Raw genomic sequence first — 24,125 nt, forward strand, 5'->3', positions numbered from 1 at the left:
TTCTCCGTAGGCTCTTCAAAATGTTCTACTATTCCTAGAATAGTCTCTAATCTACTAAATGTAACATTTTATGAATTCTCTTTTTGTAATGGCAAACTCTATGTCTTTATGCCGTAAGTACGTTTTCAACATATTGACATCTTATCTCTTACTATCAGCATTTCCATTTACTCTCTCCATTAGGTACCACCACAGAAGCTTCTGGGACTTTGACCTACTCTAACAGAAACATTAAAATGAAAAAACTTCTTAACACATATAACATATCACTCGAGAATGGCTTTATTTGGACCTGCATTGAGGTATATATTCCTCAATCCAGTGACCCCATTGTGGAAGTTTGAATAATGTAAAGTGTCGGGCGCTGTGCGTTATCTTTTTTTTTTTTTTTAAAGAAATCAGAAATCTAAAGATCTGCGGGAAACTGAAGTGGAAAAGAAATTCTTAATTCACTTGTAGGGAATGTGAAAACATCATAGAAATGAAAATGTCTGCATGAAAAAATGACCATATAAAAATCACATTATTTAAAAAATATGCAATCCTTCCTTAAATGTTCTATCATGAGTGTATGTTGGCATTTTGTCCTGCTATGTCGTGTAGCTTAGCTTCCAGAGTCAGTAGAACATTCCACTAATATTGCACTTGGAAATAATTTAACAACTTAGTGTCTTGCTTTTGCTCCACTGCTTTGCATGACTTAATGATCTACAGCCACATATGCAATATTTAAACTGACACACTGAGAACAAAAAGCTGGACACATCAAAGACCTGCAGAATGTCAGAGGTCTCGAGTTCACCGGCAGCACCTTAACATCACTTCATGGATTGAAAACAGTGTGGCATTATGGTAATTATATCCTCCATTCATCAGTGCGGTAACCAGACAGGTCCACTCTGGCATATACATTGTCAGCATGTCGTTAGTGGAACTCCAGCATTAAACCAGGCCAGGGAAGAGGTTGTGTGACTCAGTTCTGCTGTAAGATCAGGTTTTCTAGTTCATCTGCAGAACGTAACAAAAATGCTGCTGATTCCCGGTAGCCGGCCACTAGCTGCCTGACTGCGTTAATTTCAGTAGGGTTTAGCTGAGGTCTGGAGCTTGTGTTGCTGGATGAAGTGGAGGTAGTCGCTAACTGCCTCTTCATGCTCAGGTCCGTTGGCCCTGCTGGGGACAAATCAAATTAAAAGAACATCAGTATCACAGACATGTAGCTCCCATACTGTACGCTGCACCGCCAGGCATAGTCATCTGTACACATTAGTCACATGTCATTGAAACTGCTGACAAAGAACCACTAATGGTTTTCAAGAGCAGAAAATTCAGAATAATATGTAAAGGGCATTCATTTGCTCGTAAGTAATGGAAGACTGAAGCGTATAAGGAATGTGCAAAATTAATAGATTAGACAATCACAGTAGTCGCCAAGCGACTTCTTCTTGTGTTCCTCTAAAGCACAAAGTTATTGAAGCTTAGTACTGGTACATGAGTTGCCTTACCGACACTTCCTTTATGTGAAATCCCCTATCACCATTAATAGCCACTTTCATAAAGGCATGCAGTCCAAAAATAGGACAAGACAGTAGTTTCACATGCACTATAAATCCATCAAGTACAGCCACAACTATGGGGAAATCAAGCTGTAGCTAAGGACTTAACAATAGGAGATGCAGCAGTCGTGGTTGCATTAACATCTGACAGAATCAGAAAGAAGGGTATGTGCACATGTTAAGTACTTGGAGCAGAAATTTTGTCAGGAAAAATGCTGTATAAGATAGGCGTGTTTTTGCTCTGGTTTTGATGCATTTTTTACATTAGCATGAGTGAAATCTGCATCAAAAACGCTAAAAGAATTGACTCTATGTAGATTTAAAGTAAACCTGTCAGCAGGTTTGCTAAGTAAACTAGAGACACTGTCAGGTTGGCAGTGTTAAACTGATTAAAATTATACCTGGGGTGAAGAAGTCCGTCTTGTGGTTCTTGTGTAATCAGTGTTAGAAGTTTTCAGTTGAGATGCTTGTGCTCTGGGGTGGGTCTGTAGGCAGAGTTTTTTTCTTCCTGCTCTAAGCCAGAGAAACCAAGAAGAGACCTACCCACAGGTCGCCCTAAAGCACAATAAGTCTGTCTCTCTTTTGGTCTCTATGATGAAGAACATGTTTGTGCTTCGGGGCGGTCTCTGGGCAGGTCTTTCTTTGGTTTGTCTGGCTTACAGCGGGAATATAAGACTCTGCCTACAGTCCCGCCCCGGATCACAGGCATATAATTAACTGAAAACTTCTAATACTGGTTACACAAGAACCACAAGATGGATTTCTTCACCTCATGTATCATTTTAATCAGTATAACAGTGGCAACATGACAATGCCTGTAGTTTACTTAGCAAAATCCCGCTGACGGGTTCTCTTTAAATCTACACCAAATCTGCAAGTCAAGAAAAAGTAATGTGTGCATGAGATTTCAGGATTCTTATTCACTTTGCTGGCATCAGAAAACAAATATGCACAGAAAAAAATGTGACAAATCTGCAACATGTGAACAGGCCCCCTAAAGGTCCCACAAGTATAATAAATGAAGCATGATAATAGGGTGGTCAGACTGCGTCTAAGGCCAAGGTCACACTTGTGAGTGCAATGTGAGAAACTTGTGCGAGTCTCTCGCATCAATACCTGGCACTGCCGCTGGCACTCGGGACTGGAGTGTTCAGCTGCATAGAAATACATGCAGCCGCACGCTCCGGTCCCGAGTGACGGCGGCAGTGCCGGGTATTGACGCGCGAGTTTCTCACATTGCACTCGCAAGTGTGACCCCAGCCTAAGTGTCCCCCTCCAGTAGGCATATATGCCCGATAAGTATTATGATAGAGCACACGTTATAGTATATGGCCCTGTCGATCCATGCACCCGAATCCCGTTTTGGGGGGATTGGTCGGACGCAAGCCCCAATGGGAGCATTAAATATGGGCAAAAATACAATGTGAAAGCACCCTTAAAGCCAGAGTCAGAATGCCAAATATTGCACACTTTGGCTTAGATACATTGTTGCAATCCCATCTGGAAAAGCTGTTGTGACTGTAAGGCTATGTGCAAACGTTGTGGATTTTATGCGTTTTTGCTGCGAAAACGCATACACAACACAGTCCATTGAATGCAATGGGATTCCGCAATGCTGTGCTAATGCTGCGTATTTTTCCGCAGCGGAAGCGCATTGCGCAGCATGCTCATTCTTTGTGTGGAATCGCAGCGATTCTGCACACATAGGAATGCATTGATCTGCTTACTTCCCGCATGAGGCTATGCCCAGCATGCGCAAAGTAAGCGGATCATGTGCGGATGGTACCCAGGTGTGGAGGAGAGGAGACTCTCCTCCAGGCCTTAGGTACCCTATCCCTGTTTAAAAAAAAGAATTAAAATAAAAAATAGTTATATACTCACCTTCTGGCGGCCCCCGGATCCAGCCCAGGCCTTAACGATGCTCCCAGCAGGTCCCGTTCCCAGTGATGCTTTGCGACAATGACCTGTGATGACGTAGCAGTCTCGCGTAATGCTACGTCATCTGTTGTCATTGTCGCAAGGCATCACTGGGAACGGGAGTTGCCGGGAGCATCGCGAGGAGCGGGAAGGCTGTGGGGGCCACCGGAAGGTGAGAATATCACGATTTTAGGCTCTTTTTTTTCAATTATTTTTAACATGATATCTTTTTACTATTGATGCTGCATAGGCAGCATCAATAGTAAAAAGTTGGTCACATCAGTTTTCCAAGCGATGCTACACATCGCTTTGAAAATGCTAGCATTCTGCAAGCTAATTACGTTTGCAAAACACAAGTGTTTAGCTGGAAAACGCATGCCAATTCCGCATGCGTTTTACCCGTGGCAGGGAGTTGCGGAATTGCCATGAAAATTTCAGCAGCAATTCAGCAATGTGTGCACATAGCCTAAGAACTGTTCGGAAATTGAGAGAGTGCTCAGTGTTATGATCTGGTGGTTTAGGAACAACATGAGACAAGCTCTGAAGGAGGAGGTATCTGTACTGACTGCAAACCCTGAACCTAGCAGCGCAACTAAAAATAGCCGTGGGGGGTACCTGACGCTCCCTAGACCCCTCGGCACAGCCTAAGATCTAACTTCCCCTAAAGATGGAAACAGGAAACCTATCTTGCCTCAGAGAAAATCCCCAAAGGAAAGATAGCCCCCCACAAATATTGACGGTGAGAGGAGGGGAAAATAACATACGCAGAAATGAAATCAGATTTTAGCATAGGAGGCCAGTCTAGCTTGATAGATAGGACAGGAAAGGATACTGTGCAGTCAGTATAAAAACTACAAAACAATCCACACAGAGTTTACAAAATCTCCACACCTGACTAAATGTGTGGAGGGTAAATCTGCTTCCCAGAGCTTCCAGCTAACAGAAAAAAATCCATACTGACAAGCTGGACAAATAAAGAATGCACAGAACAATAAGTCCACAACATGTGGACTGAAATGAGCAAAGCCAGAACTTATCTTTGCAGAACTGGTCAGGAAACCAGGAGAATCCAAGCAGAGATGTGAATCCAGTCAGGAACATTGACAAGTGGCACAGGCTGAAGAAAGAGCCAGACTTAAATAGCGGAGCAGAAGAGACGATAAGTGGAGGCAGGTGAGGACAGCTAACTCCAAGGAGCAGCCATACCACTAGAAACCACAAGAGGGAGCCCAAGAGCAGAACTCACAAAAGTGCCACTTACAACCACTGGAGGGAGCCCAAGAGCGGAATTCACAACAGCTCAGTGTCCCCACAGACACCAGCAGGACAATGCAATATATGACTTTATGACATTACTGTGTCTGTAGCACTGCTATGCTTATGCTCTCCCTGCTTCACGATGGAAATCATCTGAAGTCCAGGTATGCCATTGCCTGCAGCTGACCCATACATGCAATGGCTTAACTCCACGTCAGTGCACTGTGTGCTGCCCTCTGAACCCTTAACTGGGTTCTGACAAACACTTAAACCACCTGCAGCATCCATTATTCTGATTTCCTTGCAGCAGGTCATTAAACTTTCATGTCTTTGTTGCCAGTGATCCCACTTCTCCTGTAGCAGATGGGACACACATTTAGGCCTGTATTATCTTTCACTGCTTCTTCTTAGAAACAATACAAGAAAGACCATTTTGACCCACCTGACATAGGATACAGCTATTTTAATAAAAATATGAAGTAAGAATACTTCTGTAATTAGTTAACATTTCTCATGAATAAGAACCATATAATGTATTTCACCGCAAAGGCTCCATCAGAATCTGCATGTATAGAGATATTCCACTACAGAAGCAAAGCTGCTCAGTGAGTATACTTTCTTCCATACTAAGTCTGGCTTCTTAACGAGTATACTTCTTTACATACTGAGAGTCAATAAAGAACATAGAGAGCTTAAATATCCTGATAATTATATGGATTATCTAACAATAAATTTCAATACTTGTTTAGCCAAAAGTACAAAATCAATGTATTTATCAAAAGAATCACATAAACAAGACAATAATAGTGTAAGCAAAATCCATATCCAAATTACATCTTATAAAAACAGGCGAGCAACAGTACAATCATGGAGCACATGGATAGGCATACAGTATCAAAGGGAGAGAGAGGGGAGACCAAAGAATAGGGTCTTAAACTGTAAACCACATCATACATTGCCATGTACTATAATGTAGAATAATAACACATAAGTCTGCCCCCTGAGGAAGCCATAGCGAAACACGCGTCATGGCCCCGATGCAACATTTAGGCACAAGACTAGATGAGTAAGACGTCCTTCACATTTTATTTATATGTGTCAGCATTATCTGTTGGAATTTTCCTGTCCACATACTGATTAGGTTTTAAATGAAAAGACTTGGTATTAATTGAGCACATAATTATCACCTCTATTCCCAGCTCAGGAATTTTTGTAGGGGGACTACGTTATACTACATTATAGCACACGGCAATGTATGATGTGGTTTACATTTTAAGACCCTATTCTTTGGTCTCCCCTCCCTCTCCCTTCGATACTGTATGCCTATCCATTTGCTCCATAGTTGTACTGTTTTAATAAGATGTAATTAGCTACAGTTGTGCTCAAAAGTTTACACACCCCGGCAAAATTTTTGCTTTCTTGGCCTTTTTTAGAGAATATGAATGATAACACCAAAATCTTTTCTCCAATCATTGTTAGTGGTTGGGTGAAGTAATTTATTGTTAAACTACTGTGTCTTCTCTTTTTAAATGATAATGACAATCCAAAACATCCAAATGACCCTGTTCAAAAATTTACATACCCTGGTGATTTTGGCCTGATAACATGTACAGAAGTTGACACAAATGGGTTTGAATGGCTACTAAAGGTAACATCCTCACCTATGACCTGTTTGCTTGTAATCAGTGTGTGTGCATAAAAGCTGAGTGAGTTTCTGGGTTCCAGACATACTCTTGCATCCTTCATTCAGCCACTGACGTTTCTGGATTGTGAGCCATGGGAAAGCAAAAGAATTGTCATCGGGTCTACGGGAAAGGGTAGTTGAACTGTATAAAACAGGGAAGGGATACAAAAAGATATCCAAGGAATTGATAATGCCAGTCAGCAGCATTCAAACTGTGATTAACAAATGGAAAATCAGGGGCTCTGTAAAAACAAAACCATGGTCAGGTAGATCAACAAATGTCATCCACAACTCCCAGAAAAATTGTTTGGGATGCAAAGAAAAACCCACAAATAACATCAGCTGAAATACAAGACTCTCTGACTCTCTAAAACAGAGGTCCCCAACTCCAGTCCTCAAGGCCCACCAACATGTCATGTTTTCAGGATTTCCTTAGTCTTGCCCAGGTAATAATTGCATCACCTGTGCAATGCAAAGGAAATCCTGAAAACATGACCTGTTGGTGGGCCTTGAGGACTGGAGTTGGGGACCTCTGCTCTAAAAAACTAGCGGTGTGGCTGTTTCAAGATGAACATCAAGGAGGCATTTAAAGAAAAATGGGCTGCATGGTCGAGTCACCAGAAAAAAAGCCATTACTGTGCAAATGCCACAATTATCTCATCTACAATACGCAAAACAGCACAGAAACAAGCCTCAAAACTTCTGAAACAACGTAATTTGGAGTGATGAGACCAAAATTGTACTTTTTGGCCACAACTATAAACGTTATATTTGGAGAGAGATCAACAAGGCCTATAAGGAAAGGAACACCATTCCTACTGTAAAGTACGAAGGTGGATCGCTGATGTTGCGCATGCAACATACTTGGACGTTCCAACATGACGACGATCCAAAATACAAGATCAAGTCGACTTGTCATTGGCTACAACAGAACAAAGTGAAGGTTCTGGAGTGGCCATCTCAGTCTCCTTACCTCAATATCATTGAGCCACTCTGGGGAGATCTCAAGCGCACAGTTCATGCTAGACAGCCCAGGAATTTACAGGAACTGGAGGCTTTTTGCCAAGAAGAGTGGGCAGTTTTACCATCTGAGAAAATAAAGAACCTCATCCTCAACTACCACAAAATACTTCAAGCTGTCATTGATGTTAGAGGGGCAATACACGGTATTAAGAAATGGGGTATGTCAACTTTTGATCAGGGTCATTTGGATGTTTTGGGCTGTCATTATGATTTAAAAAGAGAAAGCACAGTAGTTTGACAATAAATGGCTTCACCCAACCACTAACCATGAGTGAAGAAAAAGTTTTGGTGTTATCATTCATATTCTCTGAAAAAAGGTCAAGAAAGCAAAAATTCTGCCGTGGTATGTAAACTTTTGAACACAACTGTATGTGGATTTTGCTTACACTATTATTGTCTCGTTTATGTGATTTTTTTGAATAAATAAATTGGTTTTGTACTTTTGGCTAAACAAGTATTGAAATTTATTGGTGGATAATTCATTAGGATATTTAAGCTCTCTAGGTTCTTTATTCAGTCTCTACAATTTTTGAAGAGTATCCTTTGTTAGCGAATATATGTTCTTTGCATTATTCCGTCATTCTGGCTATGTTTACATATTTCCTTACATACTGAGTCTGGCTTTTTAGCGAGTATACTTTCTTACATACTGAGTCTGGCTTCTTAGATAAAAAAATTAGCAGGATATAATGTTCTGTACTTTCCTGTAAAATTGTGCTGCTGGATTGTTCCTGTTTTTACATTAGTCCTTATTGAGGCATTACTGATGCACAAAATCTTTCAGTCCTGTAATTCATATGTATTATCATGAGCAATTATTTAATTATATATTATGCTTTGCTTTTATGGCGCCATCATATTCTGCAGTGTTTTACACACATTATCATCACTGTCCCCATTGGGGCCCACAATCTAATTCCTCTGTCAGTATGTCCTTAGAGAGTGAGAGGAAACTGGAGAACCAAGGGGGAAACCTACACAAACACTGGGAAACCTACACAAACACTGGGAAACCTACACAAACACTGGGAAGAACATACAAACTTCTCGTAAATGTTGCCTTTGGTGCGAATTCAACCCAGGACCCCAGTGCTGCAAAGCAACAGTGTTTGGGTATGTTTCCACATTCAGGATTGCATCAGCATTTGACGCAGGTAACATCTGCACTAAATCTGCACCTGAGGTCACCTGCGTTTTTCATGCGTTTTTATGCGTTTTTTTCATGCGGATTTGTGTGTGGTTTTGTAAGCTCAATAAAGATATACAAAAAAAAAATGTTGATGTCATTTATTGTTCAACCTCTTCATTTACATACTCCATTGAAGAATAATGTTTACACACACAGACAGATAGATGATAGATAGATGATAGATAGATAGATCTATTGTATCTAACTATCATATCTATCGAATCTATTATCTAACTATAAATATTTCTATCGATAGCTAGATAGATATATCGAAAGATAGATAAAGATAGATACGATAGATAAATAGATAGATGATAGATAATAGATAGATAATACCAAGCCCGATGTTTAGTATATCTATGTATCTATAGATATATCTATCTATAAATATATCTATAGATAGATTATCCATATATATATATATATATATATATATATATATATATATATACTAGATTGTGGCCCGATTCTAACGCATCGGGTATTCTAGAATATGCATGTCCCCGTAGTATATGGACAATGATGATTCCAGAATTCGTGGCAGACTGTGTCCGTCGCTGATTGGTCGAGGCAACAATTATGACATCATCGTCGCCATGGCAACCATTATGACATCTACGTCGATACTGTGCCCGTCGCTGAATCAGAAACGTGGGATGTCTATGTCCTTTATGACATCATCGTCGCTGTGCCCGTTGCTGATTGGTCGAGGCCTGGCGGCCTCGACCAATCAGAGACGCGGGATTTCTACGTCCTTTATGACATCATCGTCGCTGTGCCCGTCGCTGATTGGTCGAGGCCTGGCGGCCTCGACCAATCAGAGACGCGGGATTTCTACGTCGATGCTGTGCTCGTCGCTGATTGGTCGTCGACCAATCAGAGAGCTGGGATTTCCAGGACAGACAGACAGACAGAAAGACAGACAGACGGAAAAACCCTTAGACAATTATATATATACTAGATTGTGGCCCGATTCTAACGCATCGGGTATTCTAGAATATGCATGTCCCCGTAGTATATGGACAATGATGATTCCAGAATTCGCGTCAGACTGTTCCCGTCCCTGATTGGTCGAAGCAACCTTTATGACATCATCGTCGCCATGGCAACCATTATGACATCTACGTCGATACTGTGCCCGTCGCTGAATCAGAAACGTGGGATTTCTACGTCCTTTATGACATCATCGTCGCTGTGCCCGTCACTGATTGGTCGAGGCCTGGCGGCCTCGACGAATCAGAGACGCGGGATTTCCTGGACAGACAGACAGACCGACGGAAAAACCCTTAGACAATTATATATATAGATCAGGAGGACTGATCAATATAGAAGTGTCAGGAGGACTGATCAATACAGAAGTGTCAGGAGGACTGATCAATATAGAGGTATCAGGAGGACTGATCAATATAGAAGTGTCAGGAGGACTGATCAATATAGAAGAGTGAGGAGGACTGATCAATATAGAGGTATCAGGAGGACTGATCAATATAGAGGTATCAGGAGGACTGATCAATATAGAAGTGTCAGGAGGACTGATCAATATAGAAGTGTCAGGAGGACTGATCAATATAGAAGTGTCAGGAGGACTGATCAATATAGAGGTATCAGGAGGACTGATCAATATAGAAGTGTCAGGAGGACTGATCAATATAGAAGAGTCAGGAGGACTGATCAATATAGAGGTATCAGGAGGACTGATCAATATAGAGGTATGAGGAGGACTGATCAATATAGAGGTATCAGGAGGACTGATCAATATAGAAGTGTCAGGAGGACTGATCAATATAGAAGTGTCAGGAGGACTGATCAATATAGAAGTGTCAGGAGGACTGATCAATATAGAAGTGTCAGGAGGACTGATCAATATAGAGGTATCAGGAGGACTGATCAATATAGAAGTGTCAGGAGGACTGATCAATATAGAAGTGTCAGGAGGACTGATCAATATAGAAGTGTCAGGAGGACTGATCAATATAGAGGTATCAGGAGGACTGATCAATATAGAGGTATCAGGAGGACTGATCAATATAGAAGTGTCAGGAGGACTGATCAATATAGAAGTGTCAGGAGGACTGATCAATATAGAAGTGTCAGGAGGACTGATCAATATAGAAGTGTCAGGAGGACTGATCAATATAGAAGTGTCAGGAGGACTGTTGTGAATTCTGTGGCAGAGTTCACTCCTGTGGTCACAAGTGGTACTTCGGCTGATTCTCTCTGGGAGCTTCCGTTTGTGGAGGAAAGTGGTACTGCAGCTTCTGAGTTTCCTCCCTCAGGTGATCTGGTGAGGTCGTTAGCTGCTTCTCTACTTAACTCCACCTGATGCTTTGATCCATGCTTCCTGTCAATGTTCCAGTGTCGGACTTGTGTTTCTCTGGATCATTCCTGTGGCCTGCTGCTCTGCATAGCTAAGTGCTTCTTTGCTATTTGTTGCTATTTTTTCTGTCCAGCTTGTCTATTTGTTTTGCTGGAAGCTCTGGGACGCAAAGGGTGTACCTCCGTGCCGTTAGTTCGGTGGGATTTCCAGGAGAGACAGACAGACAGACAGAAAGACAGACAGACAGAAAGACAGACAGACGGGAAAACCCTTAGTCAATATAGAAGTGTCAGGAGGACTGATCAATATAGAAGTGTCAGGAGGACTGATCAATATAGAGGTATCAGGAGGACTGATCAATATAGAAGTGTCAGGAGGACTGATCAATATAGAAGTGTCAGGAGGACTGATCAATATTGAAGTGTCAGGAGGACTGATCAATATAGAGGTATCAGGAGGACTGATCAATATAGAAGTGTCAGGAGGACTGATCAATATACAGTGGGGCAAAAAAGTATTTAGTCAGTCAGCAATAGTGCAAGTTCCACCACTTAAAAAGATGAGAGGCGTCTGTAATTTACATCATAGGTAGACCTCAACTATGGGAGACAAACTGAGAAAAAAAATCCAGAAAATCACATTGTCTGTTTTTTAAACATTTTATTTGCATATTATGGTGGAAAATAAGTATTTGGTCAGAAACAAAATTTCATCTCAATACTTTGTAATATATCCTTTGTTGGCAATGACAGAGGTCAAACGTTTTCTGTAAGTCTTCACAAGGTTGCCACACACTGTTGTTGGTATGTTGGCCCATTCCTCCATGCAGATCTCCTCTAGAGCAGTGATGTTTTTGGCTTTTCGCTTGGCAACACGGACTTTCAACTCCCTCCAAAGGTTTTCTATAGGGTTGAGATCTGGAGACTGGCTAGGCCACTCCAGGACCTTGAAATGCTTCTTACGAAGCCACTCCTTCGTTGCCCTGGCGGTGTGCTTTGGATCATTGTCATGTTGAAAGACCGAGCCACGTTTCATCTTCAATGCCCTTGCTGATGGAAGGAGGTTTGCACTCAAAATCTCACGATACATGGCCCCATTCATTCTTTCATGTACCCGGATCAGTCGTCCTGGCCCCTTTGCAGAGAAACAGCCCCAAAGCATGATGTTTCCACCACCATGCTTTACAGTAGGTATGGTGTTTGATGGATGCAACTCAGTATTCTTTTTCCTCCAAACACGACAAGTTGTGTTTCTACCAAACAGTTCCAGTTTGGTTTCATCAGACCATAGGACATTCTCCCAAAACTCCTCTGGATCATCCAAATGCTCTCTAGCAAACTTCAGACGGGCCCGGACATGTACTGGATTAAGAAGTGGGACACGTCTGGCACTGCAGGATCTGAATCCATGGTGGCGTAGTGTGTTACTTATGGTAGGCCTTGTTACATTGGTCCCAGCTCTCTGCAGTTCATTCACTAGGCCCCCCCGCGTGGGTCTGGGATTTGTGCTCACCGTTCTTGTGATCATTCTGACCCCACGGGGTGGGATTTTGCGTGGAGCCCCAGATCAAGGGAGATTATCAGTGGTCTTGTATGTCTTCCATTTTCTAATTATTGCTCCCTCTGTTGATTTCTTCACTCCAAGCTGGTTGGCTATTGCAGATTCAGTCTTCCCAGCCTGGTGCAGGGCTACAATTTTGTTTCTGGTGTCCTTTGACAGCTCTTTGGTCTTCACCATAGTGGAGTTTGGAGTCAGACTGTTTGAGGGTGTGCACAGGTGTCTTTTTATACTGATAACAAGTTTAAACAGGTGCCATTACTACAGGTAATGAGTGGAGGAAAGAGGAGACACTTAAAGAAGAAGTTACAGGTCTGTGAGAGCCAGAAATCTTGATTGTTTGTTTCTGACCAAATACTTATTTTCCACCATAATATGCAAATAAAATGTTAAAAAAAACAGACAATGTGATTTTCTGGATTTTTTTTTCTCAGTTTGTCTCCCATAGTTGAGGTCTACCTATGATGTAAATTACAGACGCCTCTCATCTATTTAAGTGGTGGAACTTGCACTATTGCTGACTGACTAAATACTTTTTTGCCCCACTGTAGAAGTGTCAGGAGGACTGATCAATATAGAAGTGTCAGGAGGACTGATCAATATAGAGGTATCAGGAGGACTGATCAATATAGAAGTGTCAGGAGGACTGATCAATATAGAAGTGTCAGGAGGACTGATCAATATAGAAGTGTCAGGAGGACTGATCAATATAGAAGTGTCAGGAGGACTGATCAATATTGAAGTGTCAGGAGGACTGATCAATATTGAAGTGTCAGGAGGACTGATCAATATAGAGGTATCAGGAGGACTGATCAATATAGAGGTATCAGGAGGACTGATCAATATAGAGGTATCAGGAGGACTGATCAATATAGAAGTGTCAGGAGGACTGATCAATATAGAGGTATCAGGAGGACTGATCAATATTGAAGTGTCAGGAGGACTGATCAATATAGAGGTATCAGGAGGACTGATCAATATTGAAGTGTCAGGAGGACTGATCAATATAGAGGTGTCAGGAGGACTGATCAATATAGAAAGTCAGGAGGACTGATCAATATTGAAGTGTCAGGAGGACAGATCAATATAGAAGTGTCAGGAGGACTGATCAATATAGAAGTGTCAGGAGGACTGATCAATATAGAAGTGTCAGGAGGACTGATCAATATAGAAGTGTCAGGAGGACTGATCAATATAGAAGTGTCAGGAGGACTGATCAATATAGAAGTGTCAGGAGGACTGATCAATATAGAAGTGTCAGGAGGACTGATCAATATAGAATGTCAGGAGGACTGATCAATATAGAGGTGTCAGGAGGACTGATCAATATAGAAGTGTCAGGAGGACTGATCAATATAGAATGTCAGGAGGACTGATCAATATAGAGGTGTCAGGAGGACTGATCAATATAGAAGTGTCAGGAGGACTGATCAATATAGAAGTGTCAGGAGGACTGATCAATATAGAATGTCAGGAGGACTGATTAATATAGAGGTGTCAGGAGGACTGATCAATATAGAAGTGTCAGGAGGACTGATCAATATAGAAGTGTCAGGAGGACTGATCAATATAGAGGTATCAGGAGGACTGATCAATACAGAAGTGTCAGGAGGACTGATCAATATAGAAGTGTCAGGAGGACTGATCAATATAGAAGTGTCAGGAGGATTTATCAATATAGAGGTGTCAGGAGGACTGATCAATATAGAATGTCAGGAGGACTGATCAATATAGAGGTATCAGGAGGACTGATCAATATAGAAGTGTCAGGAGGACTGATCAATATAGAAGTGTCAGGAGGACTGATCAATATAGAGGTATCAGGAGGACTGATCAATATAGAGGTATCAGGAGGACTGATCAATATAGAAGTGTCAGGAGGACTGATCAATACAGAAGTGTCAGGAGGACTGATCAATACAGAAGTGTCAGGAGGACTGATCAATACAGAAGTGTCAGGAGGACTGATCAATATAGAAGTGTCAATCAGAGACGCGGGATTTCTACGTCGATGCTGTGCCGGTCTCTGATCAGAGAGCCGGGATTTCCAGGACAGACAGACAGACAGACAGAAAGACAGACAGACGGAAAAACCCTTAGGCAATTATATATAGACTAGATTGTGGCCTGATTCTAACGCATCGGGTATTCTAGAATATGCATGTCCCTGTAATATATGGACAATGATGATTCCAGAATTCGCGGCAGACTGTGCCCGTCGCTGATTGGTCGAGGCAACCTTTATGTCATCGTCGCCATGGCAACCATTATGACATCATCGTCGCTGTGCCCGTTGCTGATTGGTCGAGGCCTGGCGGCCTCGACCAATCAGAGACGCAGGATTTCTACGTCGATGCTGTGCCGGTCTCTGATTGGTCGAGGCCTGTCGGCCTCGACCAATCAGAGAGCAGGGATTTCCAAGACAGACAGACAGACGAAAAAACCCTTAGGCAATTATATATACAGACTAGATTGTGGCCCGATTCTAACGCATCGGGTATTCTAGAATATGCATGTCCCCGTAGTATATGGACAATGATGATTCCAGAATTCGCGGCAGACTGTGCCCGTCGCTGATTGGTCGAGGCAACCTTTATGACATCATCGTCGCCATGGCAACCATTATGACATCAACGTCGATACTGTTCCCGTCGCTGAATCAGAAACGTGGGATTTCTACGTCCTTTATGACATCATCGTCGCTGTGCCCGTTGCTGATTGGTCGAGGCCTGGCGGCCTCGACCAATCAGAGACGCGGGATTTCTACGTCCTTTATGACATCGTCGCTGTGCCCGTCGCTGATTGGTCGAGGCCTATGATTGTCTAAGGGTTTTTCCGTCTGTCTGTCTTTCTGTCTGTCTGTCTGTCCTGGAAATCCCTGCCCTCTGATTGGCGGCCTCGACCAATCAGAGACCGGCACAGCATCGACGTAGCAATCCCGCGTCTCTGATTGGTCGAGGCCTGCCGGCCTCGACCAATCAGCAACGGGCACAGCGACGATGATGTCATAATGGTTGCCATGGCGACGATGATGTCATAAAGGTTGCCTCGACCAATCAGCAACGGGCACAGTCTGCCGCGAATTCTGGAATCATCTTTGTCCATATATTACAGGGACATGCATATTCTAGAATACCCGATGCGTTAGAATCGGGCCACAATCTAGTATATATATAATCGGCTAAGGGCCTGTTTGTCTGTAACGGAAATCCTGCGTCGCTTATTGGTTGTGGGCGGCTGGCGCGACCAATCAGCGGCAGGTGCAGTCCGGCCGCGAATTGGCACGGGATTTAAACCACGCTTCGCTGATTGGTCGCGGCCAGTCGGGCGCAACCAATCAGCGATATTGCAGCGGGATTTAAACACCGCTTCGTAAATAAACTACATACATATTCTAGAATACCCGATGTGTTAGAATCGGGCCACCGTCTAGTAGATATGTAATAGCAAGGCCAATGTTTATTAATAAACATTTCATTAAAAAAAAAAAAAACGGGAAAAAATGGCGTGGGCTCCCGCACAATTTTCTGCACCAGAGGGGGAAAGCCGACGGCCGGGGGCCAATATTTGTTGACTGGGAAGGGGGTAATACCCATGGCCCCTCTCTAGGCTATGAATATCAGCCCACAGCTGTCTGCGTAGCCTTTACTGGCTATTAACCCCTTCATGACCGGGGGATTTTTCGTTTTTCCGTGTTCGTTTTTCGCTCCCCTCCTTCCCAGAGCCATAACTTTTTTATTTTTCCGTCAATTTGGCCATGTGAGGGCTTATTTTTTGCGGGACGAGTTGTACTTTTGAACGACATCATTGGTTTTAGCATGTCGTGTACTAGAAAACGGGAAAAAAATTCCAAGTGCGGTGAAATTGCAAAAAAAGTGCAATCCCACATTGGTTTTTTGTTTGGCTTTTTTGCTAGGTTCACTAAATGCTAAAACTGACCTGCCATTATGATTCTCCAAGTCATTACGAGTTCATAGACACCAAACATGACTAGGTTATTTTTTATCTAAGTGGTGAAAAAAAATTCCAAACTTTGCTAAAAAAAAAAAAAAAAAAATTGCGCCATTTTCCGATACTCGTAGCGTCTCCATTTTTCGTGATCTGGGGTCGGTTGAGGGCTTATTTCTTTGCGTGCCGAGATGACGTTTTTAATGATAGCATTTCGGTGCAGATACGTTCTTTTGATCGCCCGTTATTGCATTTTAATACAATGTCGCGGCGACCAAAAAAACGTAATTCTGGCGTTTCGAGTTTTTTTCCCGCTACGCTGTTTAGCGATCAGGTTAATACTTTTTTTTATTTGATAGATCGGGCAATTCTGAGCGCGGCGATACCAAATATGCATAGATTTGATTTTTATTTTATTGATTTATTTTGATTGGGGCGAAAGGGGGGTGATTTAAACTTTTATGTTTTTTTTATTTTTTTCACATTTTTTTAAACTTTTTTTTTTAACTTTTGCCATGCTTCAATAGCCTCCATGGGAGGCTAGAAGCAGGCACAGCACGATCGGCTCTGCTACATAGCAGCGATCTGCTGATCGCTGCTATGTAGCAGAATTGCACGTGTGCTGTGAGCGCCGACCACAGGGTGGCGCTCACAGCGACGGGCAATCAGTAACCATAGAGGTCTCAAGGACCTCTATGGCTACAATGGAGACGCATCGCCGACCCCCGGACATGTGACGGGGGTCGGCGATGACGTCATTTCCGGCCGCCCGGCCGGAAGCGGTAGTTAAATGCCGCTGTCTGCGTTTGACAGCGGCATTTAACTAGTTAATAGGTGCGGGCAGATCGCGATTCTGCCCGCGCCTATTACGGGCACATGTCAGCTGTTCAAAACAGCTGACATGTCCCGGCTTTGGTGCGGGCTCACCGCGGAGCCCTGCATCAAAGCAGGGGAGCCGGCATCGGACGGTATAGTACGTCCGATGCCAGTAAGGGGTTAAATTAGGGCAACCCCCAAAAAAATGACGTGGGGTCCCTTTACATATTATAGCCAGAAAGGCTATGCAGACAGCTGTGGGCTGATATTCATAGCCTAGAGAGGGGCCATGGATATTGCCCCCCCTGGCTACAAATACCAGCCCCCAGCCGCCCCAGAAATGGCGCATCTGTTAGATGCGCCAGTTCCGGCACTTACCCCCTCTCTTCCCACTCCCCTGTAGTGGTGGGATATGGGGTAATAAGGGGTTAATGTCACCTTGCTATTGTTAGGTGACATCAAGCCCGGTTAATAATGGAGAGCCGTCAATAAGACGCCTATCCATTACTAATCCTATAGTAGTGAAAGGGTTCAAAATAAAAACACAGCCAGAAAAAAGTATTTTAATATTCTTAATTTTACCATACTTACCATACTCGATCATCCTCCTGGAACAGGACGTCACAGGAAGCTGAGGCTGCACTCACTTTCAGCAGCATCCATCGTCCTCATGGAACAGGACGTCACAGGAAGCTGAGGCTGCACTCACTTCCAGCAGCGTCCTTCACCCTCCTGGAACAGGACGTCACAGGAAGCTGAGGCTGCACTCTCTTCCAGCAGCGTCCTTCACCCTCCTGGAACAGGACGTCACAGGAAGCTGAGGCTGCACTCACTTCCAGCAGCATCCATCTTCCTCATGGAACAGGACGTCACAGGAAGCTGAGGCTGCACTCACTCCCTGCAGCGTCCTTCACCCTCCTGGAACAGGATGTCACAGGAGAAGTGATGGACACTGAGAGGAATGAGCGAAGTCGCGTTATTTGAGACAGTAAAAACACAGTTGGAGATTAATTAGATGGGGATTCGTGTGGCATATTGTGTAATGAAGGAAATTATAAAAGTGGTTAGGGTGTAAGTATAGATAGTTAGGAAATACATTTTAGGTGTCGGACCAACCCTTTAAGGATAAAATGTTACTGATTCAAATGTATAAAAAACTTTTTCATATCAGAGACCCCGTGTGTGTGAACGAATGTAGATAGAGCGCATTAAATACATTGGAAACCTCACAAACATACAGAATAACTTGGTTATGTTGACTGTGGGTGGGTAACTTGAGCTGCCCAGATCCCGTGGCTTTTTTAATTTGCCAGTGATGGTATTTTATATTGAATCTACTTTAAGAAAACCATAAATGCCAGCTCCTACAATTGTAATTATTGATGAGTGACAGAAAGCATTAGCTATGTGGCCACAAAGGTTAAATCATTTACAATGCCTTCAATTCCCACGAAAATCAATATTTGTCGGTGTTTCCTGCAGTAGTCACATTGCTGCACGATTGGATTTCATTTGTTATTTAACACTCAGTATTATTATGTACTGCAAACAGGGAGAGGTGATGTTGGTTTACAATAAAATGGGCACATTTGAGCACAGCGGCTGCGGGCAATGCGCCGCGGGCAATGCTGCACCCCACACCAACAGAAGGATATGTATCAGGAAGGTATCGAAGCAGTGTCTGTACCACATATCCACACTGCTTATGCCTTGTGATTTCCAAGAGTAGGAAAGATATCTGTTCATGTCACTCCCTCCACAATATGCTTACATCACTAGATGTGATGACATATTGCGTGAATATGACATCAATACTAGTGATGAGCGACTATACTTGTTGCTCGGGTTTTCCCGAGCACGGTCAGGTGGTCTCCAAGTATTTGTGAGTGCTCGGAGATTTAGTTTTTGTCTACGCAGCTGCATGACTTGCGGCAGCTAGCCAGCCTGAATACATGTGAGGGTTGCCTGGTTAATAGGGAATCCCCACCTGTATTCAAGCTGTCTAGCAGCCGCAAATCATGCATCAACAAAAACTAAATCTCTGAGCACGCAAAAATAATCGGAGACCACCCAAGCATGCTCGGGAAAACCCAAGCAATGAGTATACTCGTTCATCACTAATCAGTACCTGATCGGTGGGGGTCTGACTACCAGGACCTCTACCATTCCTAAGAATGACGGAGCTTCATCACTAGTGAACCAGGGCAGGGTATAACGCAGAAGCGACCTCAGTCCCTTGATTCTCATTGCTGGCAGGGGTCCCAGAGGGGCTTAGTTAAGGCCTGTGCAGGGTCCAAGCACAAAAATACAGCTATACATTTTTCATTTTAATTGGAGAATTATGTTAATTGGTAAGAACAGAATTTACTTGATGTAACCTAGACTATTAAACAGCTTTACGTTGAGAGCTCTGGGTGACAGCCATTATCACTCAGCCAAATAATATAGATAAATACAACCTACATCATAGCAAAATATTAAGCTGTATCCATTATATGGACTTTTAAAGAGTCCACATAATGCTGCTTCCCATAGTAATAATGCAATTAAAGGGACACTGTCACCTGAATTTGGAGGGAACAATCTTCAGCCATGGAGGCGGGGTTTTTGGGTTTTTGAGTCACCCTTTCCTTACCCGCTGGCTGCATGCTGGCTGCAATATTGGATTGAAGTTCATTCTCTGTCCTCCATAGTACACGCCTGCGCTGTGCAAGATTGCCTTGTGCAGGCATGTACTACGGAGGACAGAGTATGAACTTCAATCCAATATTGCAGCCAGCATGCAGCCAGCGGGTAAGGAAAGGGTGAATCAAAAACCCCAAAACCCCGCCTCCATGGCTGAAGATTGTTCCCTCCAAATTCAGGTGACAGTGTCCCTTTAAGTTTTCTGACGTGGGGAGGAGAGAGGAGGTGTAAACAGCAGAGTGAGAAACACATGGTGCAGAAACTAATTAGCCTATTGAACTTGTGGCTTCACAGCTACACTGCTCAGTAATGCTTTATAATTTCCTCCATGGCTCTGCTGTTTCTATGTTCTACGAAAGCAAAGACCAGGAATCCCTCTTTTTGAGTGTTCAGTGTACAGGAGCCATCATGTCAGCTAGTCTCCACATAATATAAGACACCAACTGACACTCCATAACATGAGAGCAGGGAACCAATAGCATTGTAATGGCAGCTGATCACTTCAATAGGCCTAAGTGTCTTTCATGTTTGTACACCATGAGACAATTTTACAATACATTGTAATGTCACAATGTTGCAATGCATTGTACAAGTGATCAAGTGTTTTCATGTTCAATAAAAAATATACATTCAGTATATAACAAAGGAAAATTATTTTTTAAAAAAATGAGATTACTGTATATAAAAGTTTATATCACCCCTTTTTACACAAAACAAAAATATAATCTAAAAAAAGTAAACTATTTGATATTGCTCTGTGCGTAACTAATAAAATATCATAACATTTATTGTCATGCCCCATGATTTTGGAATCATAGAGATAGCATTGCATTATCATTGTGTTATTATATTGTGCCGTTTTGTTGCTAGGCGATAAGGTTTGCCCTCTTTAGAAGTTTGTTCTTCCTCTCTCCCTGTCTCTCTCTGATGTCCGTAACCCCTCCCTTCTTCCTCATTTTTCTTGCTCATTCACCATCTATCCAGCCATGTTAGAAGCCCATGTGTTTGTAGCCCTGTTTCTGAAAAGTCTTCTTTACCTGCTGCATGTGTGCATATCTACAAGAATTCAGCTGGAAAGTAAACTTTCTCCTGGATTCTTCATACTTGCCTACTACAGTCGAGTTCAAGCTATTTGATTATATATCTACAGTACGTGTGATAACTGGTTTATACTGAGGCGGCCTAGAAGCGATGTCTCAAGCGCTCTACATTAGCAGCTTAGCTATGGAGTCAAAATAGTAAAATGACTTTTGCCAGATACATTTCTAGAGTCAGTCTACAGCTTCTATAAAGCTACAGAACAGTCATTGAAGCATCTGCTCAAACCAAATAAGAAATCATCCAGTGTGTGTAAGCACAGCCCCTCCTCCAGCTTCCAGAAACCAGCAGCTCTCACCACACCTCCATTTTGCCTGTGAATTACAATGGCTGATAGAAAGACTACATGGTCTTTATCAGATCCACTGTCAGATGAAGAATGTGTAGAGTTTAATTCACAGTCCAGTGAGAAGGCTAAGTATTCTAAAAGTTTACACGGAAAGTTAGAGAGAACCATGAATCCATTAAACATGATCTTTCCTGTGCTTAGGGCGGTATTTAGAGTTTCTGCTGCCCTAGGCACTTTTCGTGCTGCCTCCCCCATTGGTGAGTATGACTAATGCAGACACTATCGGCAGTGACTTAGGCTACTTTCACATCAGCGATTTTTGACATTTGCGGCAGATCCGGCAGTTTTTCCGCATCCGTAATGGATCACTTATGGCAACACTGTGTTTGGCCTCATTCATTCCCTATGGGACTTGCGGCACTTGCGGTTTTGCTGCGATCCGGCAAATGCGGTACTTGCAGCAACAGGAAAAAAAATGCTGCTAGCAGTGTTTTTTTTTTGCCTCACCTCAAGTGCTGCACATGTCCGCAAGTCCCATAGGGAATGAATGAGGCTGAACGCAGAGTTGCCGGCCTGTAAGTGATATGTTACACGACAGAGGTGGAAAAACTGCAGTATCTGCCGCAAACGGAGAAAATCGCTGATGTGAAAGGAGCCTTAGCAAACCTTTCCATTAGTTGTCATGTGAGAATCTGGTGGATCTCATACACAGTACATGGTCAGTTGATTCTGCCACGGTTGCAAGGTTTGGCTGACAGGTTTTTAAGGGGAACCTGTCAGTCGATTCATATTAACAAAACCACGGGCAGCATCACTCAGACTGCAAACAGGGAAGTTTATCTCTGCAATGCTGGGACGTTTCAGAGAGAATAGTTTGAAGAGCTGGATGGGTAATTTAGTGAGAGAACGGACTAATCTGTGGGCTTCTCACTCCATGTCTGTGGGCTTCTCACTCCATGTCTCTAGATCAGGGGTGGGCAATTTATTTTCCCGAGGGGCCAGATGAAAGACCATGACTGTTGTGGAGGCCGAACCAATAGCATGAAAATAATTCTACTCAATATTAATTAATATTAATTGTATCACTTAATATTGAGCAGAATTAAGTATGCTGACACCCCCTATATATCTTTAAACCCCCCACAGCCCCTTAAATACAGCATGAGCCCCACACAGCCTCCCCATATACAGCATGAGACCAGCCTCTCATCTCCTCTCCTCAGCAGCCTCCCCTCTCCTCAGCAGCCTCTCACATCCTCCCATCACCAGCCTCCCCTCTCCTCTGCTCAGCAGCCTCCCCTCACCAGCCTCTCATCTCCTCTCCTCAGCAGCCTCCCCTCACCAGCCTCTCATCGCCTCTCCTCAGCAGCCTCCCATGTCCTCTCCTCAGCAGCCTCCCCTCACCAGCCTCCCCTCACCAGCCTCTCATGTCCTCTCCTCAGCAGCCTCCTCTCACCAGCCTCTCATGTCCTCTCCTCACCAGCCTCTCATCTCCTCTCCTCAGCAGCCTCCCCTCACCAGCCTCTCATCTCCTCTCCATTCCAGCCTCTTCTCTCCAGCCTCTCCTCTCCTTTCCAGCCTCTTTTCTCCAGCCTCTCCTCTCCTTTCCAGCCTCTCTTTTCCAGCCTCTCCTCTCCTTTCTAGCCTCTCCTCTCCAGCCTCTCCTCTCCTTTCCAGCTTCTCCTCTCCAGCCTCTCCTCTCCTTTCCAGCCTCTCCTCTCCTTTCCAGCCTCTCCTCTCCTTTCCAGCCTCTCCTTTCCAGCTTCTCCTCTCCAGCCTCTCATCTCCTCTCCTTTCCAGCCTCTCCTCTCCTTACCAGCCTCTCATCTCCTCTCCTTACCAGCCTCTCATCTCCTCTCCTTACCAGCCTCTCGTCTCCTCTCCTCTCCAGCCTCTCATCTCCTTTCCAGCCTCTCCTCTCCTTACCAGCCTCTCATCTCCTCTCCTCTCCTGCCTCTCATCTCCTTTCCAGCCTCTCCTCTCCTTACCAGCCTCTCATCTCCTCTCCTTTCCAGCCTCTCATCTCCTTTCCAGCCTCTCATCTCCTTTCCAGCATCTCATCTCCTCTCCTTTCCAGCCTCTCCTCTCCTTTCCAGCCTCTCCTCTCCTGCCTCTCATCTCCTTTCCAGCCTCTCCTCTCCTTACCAGCCTCTCATCTCCTCTCCTTTCCAGCCTCTCATCTCCTTTCCAGCCTCTCCTCTCCTGCCTCTCATCTCCTGCCTCTCATCTCCTTTCCAGCCTCTCCTCTCCTTACCAGCCTCTCCTCTCCTTTCCAGCCTCTCCTCTCCTTTCCAGCCTCTCCTCTCTCTCATCTCCTTTCCAGCCTCTCCTCTCCTTACCAGCCTCTCATCTCCTCTCCTTTCCAGCCTCTCATCTCCTTTCCAGCCTCTCATCTCCTTTCCAGCCTCTCCTCTCCTTACCAGCCTCTTATCTCCTCTCCTTTCCAGCCTCTCCTCTCCTTACCAGCCTCTCATCTCCTCTCCTTACCAGCCTCTCCTCTCCAGCCTCTCCTCTCCTGCCTCTCCTCTCCTTTCCAGCCTCTAATCTCCTTACCAGCCTCTCCTCTCCTGCCTCTCATCTCCTTTCCAGCCTCTCCTCTCCTTACCAGCCTCTCATCTCCTCTCCTTTCCAGCCTCTCATCTCCTTTCCAGCCTCTCTCCTGCCTCTCATCTCCTTTCCAGCCTCTCTTCTCCTTACCAGCCTCTCATCTCCTCTCCTTTCCAGCCTCTCCTCTCCTTTCCAGCCTCTCCTCTCCTGCCTCTCATCTCCTTTCCAGCCTCTCCTCTCCTGCC

At 43.9% G+C, this 24,125-nt stretch overlaps 1 protein-coding gene across 5 annotated transcripts in view; it reads right to left on the reverse strand.

Annotated features, from left to right (window-relative positions):
• Positions 1-391: 391 nt before the first annotated feature.
• The window catches only part of NOL4 (nucleolar protein 4), a 456,659-nt gene continuing 432,925 nt past the window's right edge, over positions 392-24,125 (reverse strand). For 3 of the 5 annotated variants that reach the window (XM_069731269.1, XM_069731271.1, XM_069731273.1), the window contains one exon: positions 392-1,170. In XM_069731269.1, coding sequence (XP_069587370.1) covers positions 974-1,170 — 197 coding nt within the window. In that variant the 3' untranslated portion in view covers positions 392-973. The remainder of the gene's footprint in view (positions 1,171-24,125) is intronic. The other 2 variants (XM_069731270.1, XM_069731272.1) reach the window with 2 other exon arrangements.

The sequence above is a fragment of the Ranitomeya imitator genome, chromosome 6 (assembly GCF_032444005.1).
Source record: "Ranitomeya imitator isolate aRanImi1 chromosome 6, aRanImi1.pri, whole genome shotgun sequence".
NCBI lineage: Eukaryota > Metazoa > Chordata > Amphibia > Anura > Dendrobatidae > Ranitomeya > Ranitomeya imitator.